Source organism: Phyllobates terribilis, unplaced genomic scaffold (assembly GCF_046119375.1).
Source record: "Phyllobates terribilis strain yellow unplaced genomic scaffold, ASM4611937v1 Scaffold_9__5_contigs__length_417890890, whole genome shotgun sequence".
In the NCBI taxonomy this organism is placed as follows: Eukaryota; Metazoa; Chordata; class Amphibia; order Anura; family Dendrobatidae; genus Phyllobates; species Phyllobates terribilis.
In genome coordinates, this window is record NW_027362769.1 from 189,029,129 (window position 1) to 189,045,765 (window position 16,637).

At 53.4% G+C, this 16,637-nt stretch overlaps 1 protein-coding gene across 1 annotated transcript in view; it reads right to left on the reverse strand.

Moving 5' to 3' along the window:
* Positions 1-5,528: 5,528 nt before the first annotated feature.
* The window catches only part of CCDC14 (coiled-coil domain containing 14), a 12,095-nt gene continuing 986 nt past the window's right edge, over positions 5,529-16,637 (reverse strand). The window contains exons 2-10 of the mRNA XM_073646128.1: positions 15,064-15,186; positions 14,702-14,887; positions 14,545-14,627; positions 13,954-14,431; positions 13,331-13,472; positions 12,506-12,579; positions 8,909-9,073; positions 7,557-7,689; positions 5,529-6,498 (exon numbers count right to left, since the gene is read on the reverse strand). Of these exons, the coding sequence (XP_073502229.1) occupies positions 5,622-6,498; positions 7,557-7,689; positions 8,909-9,073; positions 12,506-12,579; positions 13,331-13,472; positions 13,954-14,431; positions 14,545-14,627; positions 14,702-14,887; positions 15,064-15,186 (2,261 nt within the window). The 3' untranslated portion in view covers positions 5,529-5,621. The remainder of the gene's footprint in view (positions 6,499-7,556; positions 7,690-8,908; positions 9,074-12,505; positions 12,580-13,330; positions 13,473-13,953; positions 14,432-14,544; positions 14,628-14,701; positions 14,888-15,063; positions 15,187-16,637) is intronic.

A 16,637-nucleotide genomic window follows, 5' to 3' on the forward strand; every position in this document is an offset into this window, starting at 1 on the left:
GTCATACAGGCACGTGGAGGCCACACACAATACTCAGCCTCATCAGGAGCATGCCCAGGCGTTGTAGGGAGGTCATACAGGCACGTGGAGGCCACACGCAATACTCAGCCTCATCAGGAGCATGCCCAGGCGTTGTAGGGAGGTCATACAGGCACGTGGAGGCCACACGCAATACTCAGCCTCATCAGGAGCATGCCCAGGCGTTGTAGGGAGGTCATACAGGCACGTGGAGGCCACACGCAATACTCAGCCTCATCAGGAGCATGCCCAGGCGTTGTAGGGAGGTCATACAGGCACGTGGAGGCCACACACAATACTCAGCCTCATCAGGAGCATGCCCAGGCGTTGTAGGGAGGTCATACAGGCACGTGGAGGCCACACACAATACTGAGCCTCATCAGGAGCATGCCCAGGCGTTGTAGGGAGGTCATACAGGCACGTGGAGGCCACACACAATATTCAGCCTCATCAGGAGCATGCCCAGGCGTTGTAGGGAGGTCATACAGGCACGTGGAGGCCACACGCAATACTCAGCCTCATCAGGAGCATGCCCAGGCGTTGTAGGGAGGTCATACAGGCACGTGGAGGACACACACAACACTCAGCCTCATCAGGAGCATGCCCAGGCGTTGTAGGGAGGTCATACAGGCACGTGGAGGCCACACACAATACTCAGCCTCATCAGGAGCATGCCCAGGCGTTGTAGGGAGGTCATACAGGCACGTGGAGGCCACACACAATACTCAGCCTCATCAGGAGCATGCCCAGGCGTTGTAGGGAGGTCATACAGGCACGTGGAGGCCACACACAATACTCAGCCTCATCAGGAGCATGCCCAGGCGTTGTAGGGAGGTCATACAGGCACGTGGAGGCCACACACAATACTCGGCCTCATCAGGAGCATGCCCAGGCGTTGTAGGGAGGTCATACAGGCACGTGGAGGCCACACGCAATACTCGGCCTCATCAGGAGCATGCCCAGGCGTTGTAGGGAGGTCATACAGGCACGTGGAGGCCACACGCAATACTCGGCCTCATCAGGAGCATGCCCAGGAGTTGTAGGGAGGTCATACAGGCACGTGGAGGCCACACACAATACTCAGCCTCATCAGGAGCATGCCCAGGCGTTGTAGGGAGGTTATACAGGCACGTGGAGGCCACACACAATACTCAGCCTCATCAGGAGCATGCCCAGGCGTTGTAGGGAGGTCATACAGGCACGTGGAGGCCACACACAATACTCAGCCTCATCAGGAGCATGCCCAGGCGTTGTAGGGAGGTCATACAGGCACGTGGAGGCCACACACAATACTCAGCCTCATCAGGAGCATGCCCAGGCGTTGTAGGGAGGTCATACAGGCACGTGGAGGCCACACACAATACTCAGCCTCATCAGGAGCATGTCCAGGCGTTGTAGGGAGGTCATACAGGCACGTGGAGGCCACACACAATACTCAGCCTCATCAGGAGCATGCCCAGGCGTTGTAGGGAGGTCATACAGGCACGTGGAGGCCACACACAATACTCAGCCTCATCAGGAGCATGCCCAGGCGTTGTAGGGAGGTCATACAGGCACGTGGAGGCCACACGCAATACTCAGCCTCATCAGGAGCATGCCCAGGCGTTGTAGGGAGGTCATACAGGCACGTGGAGGCCACACGCAATACTCAGCCTCATCAGGAGCATGCCCAGGCGTTGTAGGGAGGTCATACAGGCACGTGGAGGCCACACACAATACTCAGCCTCATCAGGAGCATGCCCAGGCGTTGTAGGGAGGTCATACAGGCACGTGGAGGCCACACACAATACTGAGCCTCATCAGGAGCATGCCCAGGCGTTGTAGGGAGGTCATACAGGCACGTGGAGGCCACACACAATATTCAGCCTCATCAGGAGCATGCCCAGGCGTTGTAGGGAGGTCATACAGGCACGTGGAGGCCACACACAATACTCAGCCTCATCAGGAGCATGCCCAGGCGTTGTAGGGAGGTCATACAGGCACGTGGAGGCCACACACAATACTCCCCCTCATCAGGAGCATGCCCAGGCGTTGTAGGGAGGTCATACAGGCACGTGGAGGCCACAAACAATACTCAGCCTCATCAGGAGCATGTCCAGGCGTTGTAGGGAGGTCATACAGGCACGTGGAGGCCACACACAATACTCAGCCTCATCAGGAGCATGCCCAGGCGTTGTAGGGAGGTCATACAGGCACGTGGAGGCCACACACAATACTCAGCCTCATCAGGAGCATGCCCAGGCGTTGTAGGGAGGTCATACAGGCACATGGAGGCCACACACAATACTCAGCCTCATCAGGAGCATGCCCAGGCGTTGTAGGGAGGTCATACAGGCACGTGGAGGCCACACACAATACTCAGCCTCATCAGGAGCATGCCCAGGCGTTGTAGGGAGGTCATACAGGCACGTGGAGGCCACACGCAATACTCAGCCTCATCAGGAGCATGCCCAGGCGTTGTAGGGAGGTCATACAGGCACGTGGAGGCCACACACAATACTCAGCCTCACCAGGAGCATGCCCAGGCGTTGTAGGGAGGTCATACAGGCACGTGGAGGCCACACGCAATATTCAGCCTCATCAGGAGCATGCCCAGGCGTTGTAGGGAGGTCATACAGGCACGTGGAGGCCACACGCAATATTCAGCCTCATCAGGAGCATGCCCAGGCGTTGTAGGGAGGTCATACAGGCACGTGGAGGCCACACACAATACTCAGCCTCATCAGGAGCATGCCCAGGCGTTGTAGGGAGGTCATACAGGCACGTGGAGGCCACACGCAATATTCAGCCTCATCAGGAGCATGCCCAGGCGTTGTAGGGAGGTCATACAGGCACGTGGAGGCCACACACAATACTCAGCCTCACCAGGAGCATGCCCAGGCGTTGTAGGGAGGTCATACAGGCACGTGGAGGCCCCACACAATACTCAGCCTCATCAGGAGCATGCCCAGGCGTTGTAGGGAGGTCATACAGGCACGTGGAGGCCACACACAATACTCAGCCTCATCAGGAGCATGTCCAGGCGTTGTAGGGGGGTCATACAGGCACGTGGAGGCCACACACAATACTCAGCCTCATCAGGAGCATGTCCAGGCGTTGTAGGGAGGTCATACAGGCACGTGGAGGCCACACACAATACTCAGCCTCATCAGGAGCATGCCCAGGCGTTGTAGGGAGGTCATACAGGCACGTGGAGGCCACACACAATACTCAGCCTCATCAGGAGCATGCCCAGGCGTTGTAGGGAGGTCATACAGGCACGTGGAGGCCGCACACAATACTCAGCCTCATCAGGAGCATGCCCAGGCGTTGTAGGGAGGTCATACAGGCACGTAGAGGCCACACACAATACTCAGCCTCATCAGGAGCATGTCCAGGCGTTGTAGGGAGGTCATACAGGCACGTGGAGGCCACACACAATACTCAGCCTCATCAGGAGCATGTCCAGGCGTTGTAGGGGGGTCATACAGGCACGTGGAGGCCACACACAATACTCAGCCTCATCAGGAGCATGTCCAGGCGTTGTAGGGAGGTCATACAGGCACGTGGAGGCCACACACAATACTCAGCCTCATCAGGAGCATGCCCAGGCGTTGTAGGGAGGTCATACAGGCACGTGGAGGCCACACACAATACTCAGCCTCATCAGGAGCATGCCCAGGCGTTGTAGGGAGGTCATACAGGCACGTGGAGGCCGCACACAATACTCAGCCTCATCAGGAGCATGCCCAGGCGTTGTAGGGAGGTCATACAGGCACGTGGAGGCCACACACAATACTCAGCCTCACCAGGAGCATGCCCAGGCGTTGTAGGGAGGTCATACAGGCACGTGGAGGCCCCACACAATACTCAGCCTCATCAGGAGCATGCCCAGGCGTTGTAGGGAGGTCATACAGGCACGTGGAGGCCACACACAATACTCAGCCTCATCAGGAGCATGTCCAGGCGTTGTAGGGGGGTCATACAGGCACGTGGAGGCCACACACAATACTCAGCCTCATCAGGAGCATGTCCAGGCGTTGTAGGGAGGTCATACAGGCACGTGGAGGCCACACACAATACTCAGCCTCATCAGGAGCATGCCCAGGCGTTGTAGGGAGGTCATACAGGCACGTGGAGGCCACACACAATACTCAGCCTCATCAGGAGCATGCCCAGGCGTTGTAGGGAGGTCATACAGGCACGTGGAGGCCGCACACAATACTCAGCCTCATCAGGAGCATGCCCAGGCGTTGTAGGGAGGTCATACAGGCACGTGGAGGCCACACACAATACTCAGCCTCATCAGGAGCATGTCCAGGCGTTGTAGGGAGGTCATACAGGCACGTGGAGGCCACACACAATATTCAGCCTCATCAGGAGCATGTCCAGGCGTTGTAGGGGGGTCATACAGGCACGTGGAGGCCACACACAATACTCAGCCTCATCAGGAGCATGTCCAGGCGTTGTAGGGAGGTCATACAGGCAAGTGGAGGCCACACACAATACTCAGCCTCATCAGGAGCATGCCCAGGCGTTGTAGGGAGGTCATACAGGCACGTGGAGGCCACACACAATACTCAGCCTCATCAGGAGCATGCCCAGGCGTTGTAGGGAGGTCATACAGGCACGTGGAGGCCGCACACAATACTCAGCCTCATCAGGAGCATGCCCAGGCGTTGTAGGGAGGTCATACAGGCACGTGGAGGCCGCACACAATACTCAGCCTCATCAGGAGCATACCCAGGCGTTGTAGGGAGGTCATACAGGCACGTGGAGGCCACACACAATACTCAGCCTCATTGTGACTTGTTTTAAGGACATTACATCACAGTTGGATCGGCCTGTAGTGGGTTTTTCCACTTTAATTTTGGGGGTGACTCCACATCCAGGCCTCCATTGGTTAATAAATGTGATTTCCATTGATGATTTTTGGGTGATTTTGTTGTCAGCACATTCAGCTTTGTACAGAACAAAGTATTCACTGAGAAGATTTCATTCATTCAGATCTAGGAGGGGGGATTTCAGGGGTCCCTTTAGTTTTTGAGCAGTGTATGTACATTTGGACTCCACTGACCTCTTTATTAAGCAGTGACACTAGTGTGGACGGTCGTACATCACCGCCTGTCTCACACACATCTAGTTCTGATTCAGTGGCCCTGGGGGTCAGAGGCCATGGTGTTCTGGAGCCCCAAGACCCTCGTCGAGCAGCGCCTCTTCTGATTGGTAGGCCTATTGTGACGTCATTGTTGAGATGCCCGCATGGTGCAGGACAGGCCGAGTAATCAGGAGAGGCCCAGGGATGGCGTTGGGAAGAGGAGGCTCGCAGGGCTCTGGTCCAGGGGCCACAGACCACCAAATGGCCGCTGCACGAGGGGCCTGTGAATCTTTTTGCTCAACTCTGATCACTAACTTATTTTTCTCACAATCTTTCTCTCCCCTAATAATGCTGACATGTCGGTGGCATGTAAGACCCCCGATGTACAGCATTTATATCTGTCCCCTCTGTGCTATGAAGGTGACTCCATCTCTGCAATTCTTCATTTTATTACAAATATTTCTAGAAATCACAATTTATATTATAAGAATAACTTGACGTAATTTGGGGGTGGGGTGCGGCCCCTTTACTTCCGGACGCCGCTCTGTAAGGTCCGCTGCAGCTCAGCGATATTGGCGTCCAGGGCAGCGAGGCCGTTCCTGAAGTCCTGCTCGTCGTGGGAGGTGAAGGTGGAGAAGGAGCAGATGCTCCAGTCTGGTTTTCCCTCATACCCTGAGCGCTCGCTGGGGGGATCGCCCCGGACCTGCGGTAGGACAGGGGCTGGATATGACGGACGAGGGATTCTAGGTGCAGAAGCTTCCAACCTGTGGTTGTGGTGAAGGGTCTCGGAGGTGGGAGCTGATGTGTGGGACAAATGGTGTGAAGCTTCAGGGACCCTGGGATTCTTAGAGCTGTCGCGTCTGATCTGATTGTTGCCGTCCAGGTCTCTGTCCGCGCTGTGAACCTTGGGTGGGGTGCACATCCCCCTCAGGGTCGCATTGTACTTACATGGGCTGGTCACTAAAGGCAGATACAAGGTGTCGTCTGGGGGCTCGGTGCCGGTTAGATAAAACGATTCACTCCCCAGTTCTTGGGCTTTGGACTCGCGGGGGCTGTAAGAGGGTGCCGGACAAGCGCTCTGGGGATCCCCATTAGGGACATGTGCTTGAATGATCCTATAATCCTCACTCACATCGGCTTTTGCCCCGTTCCCGCAGCTTACCTGGCCGCTGGGTGGGAGCAGAGGTCTATCAGAATATATGGGGTCTGTGCCTGTGAACACCTGGTCTGTCTCCAGTCTCTTCAGGTAATTCAGTATAGAGGTGCTGGCGGGACCCTCCTCGCTCTGGAGCTGTCGCTCATAGCTGCCCAGTGCTGCCCGTGTCAGGCTGCCGCCAGGTTTGGCTTTCGGGACGTCTTTACCGAGATCGCAGAGCAGTTTGGCCATGCCGGCTTGTAGAGTCCTGTAAGGAGAAACACAGCAACTTTAGAGACCAAACAAAACGCTGCACAAGAAATCTGTGGAGAATTACAAGTCCCAGGCTTCCCGTGCAGTAAACACATCAGACTGGAATTGATGCAGATCCCATAGTTATCGGGATGAGTGGTCCTACTGGACGTGTGACCACGGCAGTGGACCACGAAAAAGCCAGAGCGCCACGGACGAGGGAATCGTCCAGATACCGACCACAGGAGGCAGAGTCACGGAACGGATGAACTGCAGCTCCTGTCACCAGTAGATCTCTATGGGAGTAATGGAAACGGTGTAAGTGCAGCCACTTTCGGCTGTGTCTGTAGCTCCGCTCTCGCAGTTGGTGTCTGGACAGAATTATTCTTGTCTCAGCCATAAAACACAGAGATTAGATTAAACCCGGAAGTTGGAGAAGCCCTTTATGATCCTGGAGCGCTGCAGCGGTTAGAAGACAATGTCCCAGGTCCGACAGCACCGACACCCAGTAACAGAAAAACCAGGACAGTGCTGGGAAGGGGCAGCCATCTTTCTTCCTCCCAGTAACAGACTATTGAGTCATGTTCACATGAGGCGCTCGCGCTGAGTTTTTTTTTTTTTAAATCACAATGTTGGAATTGGGCAAAGAAGGCCTAAGAGCTGCAGATGAGAATCGCTGCGAGGGGTGTGGGGGTCTGTCATACGCCACGCATGTAGGTGGGGGTCTGTCATACGCTAAGCGAATCTGTATTCAAGTCACTACAGCGCAATTAGTAAAAGAGAAATACTGCGGCTTGTGAGCGAGGGCGGAGGACTCCACCATGATCGTCTCATTACGTGAATTCATGGAAACAATATTTAGGACGGATCACGGTGTGAGATGACGAATGTCCTCCATTCCCACCGAACCTCATGAATTAGATCTAGTTACGATCTCACAGGGAAACATTATCTGCAGACGGAGAAATGCTCTGGATTTGCGGCGGCTCTGACCTTCCTGCTTCTCACTAATAGGAGGGAATGAGGACTGATCCCCATCAGGTGCAAGCTGCAGCAGTGTAGACTGGGCTTTACCGCGTGAGTTCTCGGAGACGGACGACCTCCGTATCCTGCTGACGGAGGGTGATCCCCAAAATCTGCTTCTCCTTCTCTGAAGCCTCCAACTTAAACTGGACGGACTTCATCTTCCCTGTGGCCTCGTCCACTTCTGAAATACACAAATATATTCAAGGCTTTTGGAAAAGTGGCGGCACATTCAGTATCAGGATCGTTATACTTTCAGCAAGAATAATAACGAAGCGCCTTACACTAAACTTAGAGGGGCTGTCCACTGCTGTACAACCCTTTCTTAATGCTAAAATGCCCCGGGTAAGAAATCATAAGGACACACTACCCTCCCGGACCGGCGCCGTTACCACAATGTCGCCGCGGTGTCTTCCAGGACAGTGAGCGCTGCAGCCCATCAGTGGCTGCAGATTGCCAGGTCACGTGACCCCTGCAGCCAAGGTCACGTAGCGGCTGGGTGACACGACGCCGACATCGTTGGATCGCTTCTTTCTATTGTACCTTGGGCACTTTAGCTTTTCACCAGGAGTTGTCCCATTTTCGCAGATTGTCATCTCTCCTCACTGATCACTAAAACAGGCTCTGATGTGAGGACCTCCGGCCCGTCACGCGAGGACCTCCGGCCCGTCACGGTGGAGCCATGTCTGACTGTCCCATAGACAAGGAATGGAGCGACAAAGAGGAGCAGCCATTGCTTCCAGGCAATCCCCAATAGCCACAGTTTTCGGCGTGCCCTTACACCCCATTCCTGTACACAGGCCTATCGCCTCAACACTTATCTAACTGTCCTAGTTTGGCACATACTAAGTTTTCTTTAAAATCCTGTTCATACCGTCCATGCACTGATTCGCCTCGGTCTGTACTGCACACATACTGGCTGGCGACCCGTTCATGTAATGTTATGTGCAGACCTTATTTAGTATATTATGGCTGTATTATACAATATATGTATATTTTACTTTTTGTGTTTCCCCTATTTCCTCATAGACTATAAGCTTGCGAGCAGCCGGACCCTCACTCCTTGTGATATCCGAGTTGTGCTTAATCTGTAATTGTCTGTACAAGTCCCCCCCTAAAATTGTAAAGTGCTGCGGAACATCTTGGCACTATAAAAATAAAAAATATTATTACTCTTGCAAGGCCCTTTGGAGCCCAGTTACCAGGATCGGTGGGGGTCCCAGCACTATGCTAGGTAGCACCGATCCCATGGTCCTCCATACAATAAAACACAGCCACGTCGGGTCAATGCAGCAGGAGGCCTCTCGTCTGTGCAGGTTCGGGTGCGGAGCGCAGGGACACCAGCATAAGAGCGTATAAAACCTTTACAGGCCCCCAGGGGCCACGCACTGGAGGAGACTTGCCTTTCCTCACATTGGCCATTTCCCGGTCCTTCTCCTGGATGATCTGGGCCGCCCGCCTGCTCTCTTCCCTCTGCGCCTCCATCGCTGTCAGCAGCTCCCTGCGTTCGCTCTGCGCGGCCTCCAGCCCTTTCTGTAGGGACTCATTCATGGACTGAAGCGAGGTCACTGCAGAGGACAGGACAAGTCTATGAGGACTACTATCATCCGTCCACTCCGGCTGTGATCGGGAGATGTCGGCAGATGCCGGGAGGTTGGGAAACATCTTCAACATTTGTAAACAAGTGCAGATGATTTCGGGTTACCGCCATCAACAGCAATATGTCTGCCCCCCTCCCGAAGACAGAAAAATGGCTGAGGTCACCGGAGCTGTGTGCGAGAACCTATAAACAGGTCTGGGAGCCGAATCCGCAGACATCACAGCAAATAAACACAGGAGGCGTCATCTCCGCTGCTCAATCGCTTGTCACCGCCAAAATCTGGAAAGAGTTTTCATTACTGGCAGCTTGTAGTGCTATAACCCAGGCCACTCACTGGGGAGGGGGGACACGGTAGGGAGACCCCCATTTTAGAGACAGATCCAGTGGCGGAGACGTCCGGTTCCTCGCTGGTCCCGACTTTCTGCTTGTAGGGTGCAGTCTCGTCACAGGGACATGCGATCGCTGAGGTTACGGGCAGTAATGGATCTCGGCTGCAGAGATCACATGTCGCCGCGACGAGACGCCATCACTGCAGCAGGAGGGAAGACGGGATCCTTCAGGGAAGATCGTTCTTTTTAAATTTTAAAGGGAACCCGCCACCTGCTTCATGCTGCCCAGAGAGGGTCCGAGCCCGGCTCCATCATTGAGGCCAGGGGTATTTTTCTCTGAAATGGGCCAGCCTGTATATATACATCCGCAGTGTTAGAGAAAAATACACCTGGCTGTAATCATGGAGCTGATTCGAGCTGTCCGCCATTTGGCCAGCATCAATCAGGGGACCCTATCTCAAACATCTGCTAAGAGTTTTTCTCCCCAGACAACCCCTTTATCCCCTTTCTGAAGTGGGGCGTAATAATTTGTACCTGTGACCTGGGCCTTATTGACCAGGTACGTATTATTATGTCTCAGCGATCACACCCGCACAGAGGCTGTGCGGGCACATTCGCCGCCAGGTGTCAGCTGACACCTGGTACTATGTGCCGGGAGTGGTACGGGCCCGCTCCCGGCACAATAACCCCCGAAATGCTGCGATCAAAGTCGATCAGTATTGCGGGAGCAGGCAGAAATGAAAGTTCCATAGTGGGACAAAGTATAAAAGTGAAAGAAGTTGTCAGAAAAAGGGAAAAAAAAAAAAAAAAAGTAAAATAATCCCCAAAAAAATATACTGTACCCATAAATATTATGAAAAAAAATAAATAAAAAGTACACTTGGTATCGCCGCTTACGGAACGACCTGACCTATAAAACTGTCCCACTAGTTAACCCCTTTAGTGAACACGGTAAAAAAAAACTAAGCAAAAAATGATGCTTTATCATCATACCGCCAAATAAAACGCGATCAAATAGACAAATGTAGATAAATATGGTACCACTGAAAATGTCATCTGGTCCCGCAAAAAACAAGCCGTCACATGACTGTCGGACAAATTATGGAAAAATGATTGCAAAAACTAGTCTTTGAAACAAAAAAAGTGTTTGACAGCTGTCAATCATAGAAACCCGATATGAATCTGGTATCGCTTTAATCGCACCGACCTGAAGAATAAGGTCGTCTAATCACTTATACCGCACAAGGAACAGCGTAACAAAATAAACTCTAGGGTAGGGGTTGTGTGTTAGGGTCCTGTTAGTGTTGGGGTTGTATTAGGGTTGGTATTTCTTCAAAAGTAAAGGAAAAAAAAAAACGATGGCGACTAGTGTTGAGCGCAAGTGCTCGCTACTTGAGTTTGCATCGGGTGCTCTGGTATGCACGGAGTATCGCGGGTGCTCGAGTCTCCGCCCCATATGTTTCGCCGCTGTTATACAGCCAAAAAAACCTTGCTGGGATCGCCTTCCATGCACGAGCAATCCCAGCATGTTTTTTTTTGGGTGTCTAACAACCGTGAAACATGCGGGCGGGGACTCGAGCATGTCACTTGAACACCCGCGATACTTTGTGCATACCCGAGCACCCGATGCAAACTCAAGTAACGAGCAATTGCGCTCAAGACTAATGACAACTTATTCAATATGATGACCTAATGTTATCAAATTCTGTGTCGTATCTCTGGGTTCAAAATGTTCACTATACCCCTTGATAAAATCCTTGAGGGGTCTACTTTCCAAAATGGGGTCACTTGTGGGGGGTTTCCACTATTTAGGTGCATTAGGGGCTCTCCAAATGAGACATGGCGTCCGCTCTCGATTCCAGCCAATTTTGCGTTCAAAAAGTCACACAGTGCTCCTTCCCTTCTGAACCCTGACGTGCGCCTAAACAGTGCATTTTCCCCACATATGGGGTATCGGCGTACTCAGGAGAAATTGCACAACAGTTTTTGGGGTCCATTTTCTCCTCTTGCCCTTGTGAAAATAAAAAATTTGTGGCTAAAAGATCATTTTTGTGGAATTTTTTTATTTTCATGGCTCTACGTTATAAACTTCAGTGAAGTACCTGGGGGTTCAGGGTGCTCACCACACATCTAAATAAGTTCCCTGAGGGGTCTAGTTTCCAAAATGGTGTCAGTTGTGGGGGGTTTCCACTGTTTAGGCACATCAGGGGCTCTTCAAATGCGACATGGCGTCCGCTAATTATTCAAGCAAATTTTACATTCAAAAAGTCAAATGGCGCTCCTTCCCTTCCGAGCCCTGCCGTGCACCCAAACAGTGGTTTTCCTCACATATGGGGTATCAGCTTACTCAAGAGAAAATTACACAACAAATTTAGGGGTTCATTTTTTTCCTGTTACCCTTGTGAAAATAAAAAATAATTGGGGTCTAAAGTAACATTTTTTGTGAAAAAGTTAAATGTTAATTTTTTTTTTCCTCCCCATTCCAAAAATTCCTGTGAAGCACCTGAAGGGTTAATAAACTTCCTGAATGTGGTTTTGAGCTCCTTGAGGGGTGCAGTTTTTAGAATGGTGTCACTTCTGGGTATTTTCTGGCCCCTCAAAGTGACTTCAAATGTGATGTGGTCCCTAAAAAAAAAATGGTTTTGTAAATTTTTCTGGAAAAATGAGAAATCGCTGGTCATCTTTTAACCCTTATGACTTCCTAACAAAAAAAAATTTGGGGTTCTAAAATTGCGCTGATGTAAAAGTAGACATGTGGGAAATGTTATTTATTAACTATTCTGTGTCACATATCTCTCTGATTTAAGGGCATGGAAATTCAAAATTTGAAATTTTCTAAATTTCCGCCAAATTTCAGATTTTTTTCACAAATAAACGTATGTGATATCGAAGAAATTTCACCACTATCATGAAGTACAATATGTCACGGAAAAACAATCTCAGAATCAGGGGGATCCGTTGAAGCGTTCCAGAGTAATTACCTCATAAAGTGACAGTGGTCAGAATTGTAAAAATTGGCCCGGTCATTAACGTGCAAACCACCCGCGGGGGTAAAGGGGTTAGTGATTCACCTTCAGAGTTCTGCTCCTCACTCCTCGCTCCTCTCTCCCGCTCTCGGAGCTGTTGGTTGAGAATTCGTAATCTCCTGAAAACAATGAAGGCACAGACAGTAGGGTTATACCATGATCATCCAAACCTTTAGCTTTAGGATTTAAGCCCTGGAGGTGAAGAGCAGCGCTCTTGATGCTCGGATGTCAGCAGAGGAGCGGCTTCCATTATATTATTCAGTAAATGGCATTTTAGATGTTACTCCGCATCCCTGCTCACTCCGTATCCCTGCTCACTCCGTACAGCTGTATGAAGAGATGTGCGAATTCTGGCCGCTGCGTCACTCCACAAGAGGGAGACAAACAAGGAATTCACAGATCCCTCTGACCGCAGCATTAACCCACAGGGATCTGTATGAATCTGTCTCCATAAGACTGCATTCACATGGACATGGTGGTAGCTGAGACCTTGACATCCCCAGACTGGAGCTGCGGGAGTCGGGGCGAAGCTGCACTGCAAATTGGTGCAGACAATGAGGACTAGCCTTATGTTGTGCACCACAACGATTTGCATGATGCCAGCTGCATTTTATGCATTTTTTTCTTCTGCACCCCCAGGACTGATGGTGGAACATCACAATGCCTCATACAGGTCAGTGTGATTCCCAGGTGCCACGGACAGCAGTGACCAGCAGCCCGGGATGAGCAGTCGAAACCTACAAACAGTAGAGCTGTACAGCAGGAAGCCTCCGCATGTTAGTCCCCTCTGCACCATACACATGCACGGGTACTACACGGGGGCGGACGTTATCCCGGAGGACTATGACGACTTGCTGGAGGTGCAGTTACCTGCGTAGCTGAGCATTCTCACTCCGCAGAGGCTGCAGAGCCAGGGCGATCTCTGCATGAACATTGACATCTCCTACAGCAGCGGGCAGCAGAGAAACGCGGTGTTCCAGCTCCGTCACCAGACGTTTCGCCTCCTCGTCACCTGCGGGGAGTGGAGATCAGAACACAACATGAATCTTTAGGAGAATCGATTATCAAGACGACTCTGCAGAAGTAACCTGAGAATCTCCCACATCAACAACCATCACTGCATCGTACAGGAATGAAGTAATATCTGAATATCTGTAGTAAATGGTCACCCAGACAATGAGGAGAGCGGACAAAAGGCTGATCCCTCTGAACTCCGCACGCATTGTCATGAAGGGTTAAAGGGTTCGGCGATATTGATGACCTATCGGGGGCTCTGGACAGCCCCATTGACTTATTAAGGTTATCTGCACCGTCCCTCTCTGTGGCTGCGCACCCCCACATTGACACGGCACATCCGCTGGAGGGTCTGGGTTTACCTGGATGGTTCTGGTGTTTGTAGTCAGCAGCCCCCCACACACACACACACACACATCACTGGACCTTGCTTCCTGCTTTGTGCCATTACATGAACATCCCCCAATAGTCACACATACCGCGATCTGCCACCAAGGACTTTATATCTCCCAGCAAATATTTCACCGTCTGTATTTTCTTCTCCGTCTTCTCGGGGGTCTTATGTTTGCTAAAACTTGTTTGACAGCTGATATCTCGCACAGGCGCGGCACCAGTATCATCCTCGTCGCTCTCTGTCGAGAGTCCCCCTCTCTCACACTCAGACTCCCCTGTATATGCTGCCGCCTGGCCCTGTACGTGGATTTCACTCTGTTGTAGCTGAGCCAAGTGAGCGGCCACACACTGCAGCAGGTCCGAGTCCCGGATAAGGCTCTTGTAGTTATCCAATACATTGGAATGATGCGCTGCTCGGTAGCTGGTGGGCACCATGGCGTTATGAAGTGCTGGTGCTTGTATATTGCCAGCCATAGCGAAAGCTGAGGAAGCGGGCATGGAGGATGGAAAGTGAGTGATGCCCCCTGGTGGCAGGGTCTGGTGGAAATCTGCATCACTGGCGCTCTACAAAACAAGGATAATGTTTAGATACCTTATGTCCAACATTCAATTACATAAAATCATAAAAGCCTGCGACAAGAAGACAAGAAAGAGAGGATACAAAACGTGTCACTTACCCGGAGATGTGCAGGATGTTGTGGGGACAGGGCTGGTGTAGATGTAGGCAGCCGACAGTTATACCGGGCCGAAGCCTCGGGACCTGGGAACGGCACAAGAGGAGATTGTGGAGTAGTAGAGGCCGAATATTCACCGTATGTGTCAGCGGGGAAATACCTGGAGCGGACGGAGCAGCGGACGGAGCGGCGCAGGCCACCGGAGACGACACGCAGTTTAACTGCTGCATCTGTGTAGTCACATGCTCCAAATGATGGGAAGGCACAATCAATGGCGGAGAAGTCACACGGAGTCTCTGTGCCTCAGCACTGCACAGCCCAGGGGCCACAGTCCTTCTGAGGGATCCTAAAAAACGAGAACCATTGAAAAAAGGCGTCAGAAGTCCTGATACCTGGGACGAGCGTGGCTGCAGAGCTGACACTCATCATTAGGCTGCATAGGGATCATCCACCGATGGTCCCACATTAGGTTCACGCCTCTCTAGAGCTTTTCCTACACCCCTGCCAATGTCAGATACTCACCCTTCTCCTTGATGACGTGAGCAGCCGTCGCATGCCTTCTCACCACAGTCTTCTTCGTTTTCATGGTGGACGATCCAACGTTCCCTTTGATACCAGACCCCTTGTGAGGCTTCAGCTGACCCTCTGTGTGATGAGTATAAAACAGATGTAGTGAACGTAGAGCTGCGGACACGTCACCTCCCCTCCCAGAGAGAGACCGTATTCGTCACCTCCCCTCCCAGAGAGAGACCGTATTCGTCACCTCCCCTCCCAGAGAGAGACCGTATTCGTCACCTCCCCTCCCAGAGAGAGACCGTATTCGTCACCTCCCCTCCCAGAGAGAGACCGTATTCGTCACCTCCCCTCCCAGAGAGAGACCGTATTCGTCACCTCCCCTCCCAGAGAGAGACCGTATTCGTCACCTCCCCTCCCAGAGAGAGACCGTATTCGTCACCTCCCCTCCCAGAGAGAGACCGTATTCGTCACCTCCCCTCCCAGAGAGAGACCGTGCCCGTAGCCGTCACCTCCCCGTCCCAGAGCCCGTAGCCGTCACCTCCCCGTCCCAGAGCCCGTAGCCGTCACCTCCCCGTCCCAGAGCCCGTAGCCGTCACCTCCCCGTCCCAGAGCCCGTAGCCGTCACCTCCCCGTCCCAGAGCCCGTAGCAGTCACCTCCCCGTCCCAGAGCCCGTAGCAGTCACCTCCCCGTCCCAGAGCCCGTAGCCGTCACCTCCCCGTCCCAGAGCCCGTAGCCGTCACCTCCCCGTCCCAGAGCCCGTAGCCGTCACCTCCCCGTCCCAGAGCCCGTAGCCGTCACCTCCCCGTCCCAGAGCCCGTAGCCGTCACCTCCCCGTCCCAGAGCCCGTAGCCGTCACCTCCCCGTCCCAGAGCCCGTAGCCGTCACCTCCCCGTCCCAGAGCCCGTAGCCGTCACCTCCCCGTCCCAGAGCCCCGTAGCCGTCACCTCCCCGTCCCAGAGCCCGTAGCCGTCACCTCCCCGTCCCAGAGCCCGTAGCCGTCACCTCCCCGTCCCAGAGCCCGTAGCCGTCAACTCCCCGTCCCAGAGCCCGTAGCCGTCAACTCCCCGTCCCAGAGCCCGTAGCCGTCAACTCCCCGTCCCAGAGCCCGTAGCCGTCAACTCCCCGTCCCAGAGCCCGTAGCCGTCAACTCCCCGTCCCAGAGCCCGTAGCCGTCAACTCCCCGTCCCAGAGCCCGGGGAGAGCCCGTAGCCGTCAACTCCCCGTCCCAGAGCCCGGGGAGAGCCCGTAGCCGTCAACTCCCCGTCCCAGAGCCCGTAGCCGTCAACTCCCCGTCCCAGAGCCCGGGGAGAGCCCGTAGCCGTCAACTCCCCGTCCCAGAGCCCGGGGAGAGCCCGTAGCCGTCAACTCCCCGTCCCAGAGCCCGTAGCCGTCAACTCCCCGTCCCAGAGCCCGTAGCCGTCAACTCCCCGTCCCAGAGCCCGTAGCCGTCAACTCCCCGTCCCAGAGCCCGTAGCTGTCAACTCCCCGTCCCAGAGCCCGTAGCTGTCAACTCCCCGTCCCAGAGCCCGGGGAGAGCCCGTAGCCATCAACTCCCCGTCCCAGAGCCCGGGGAGAGCCC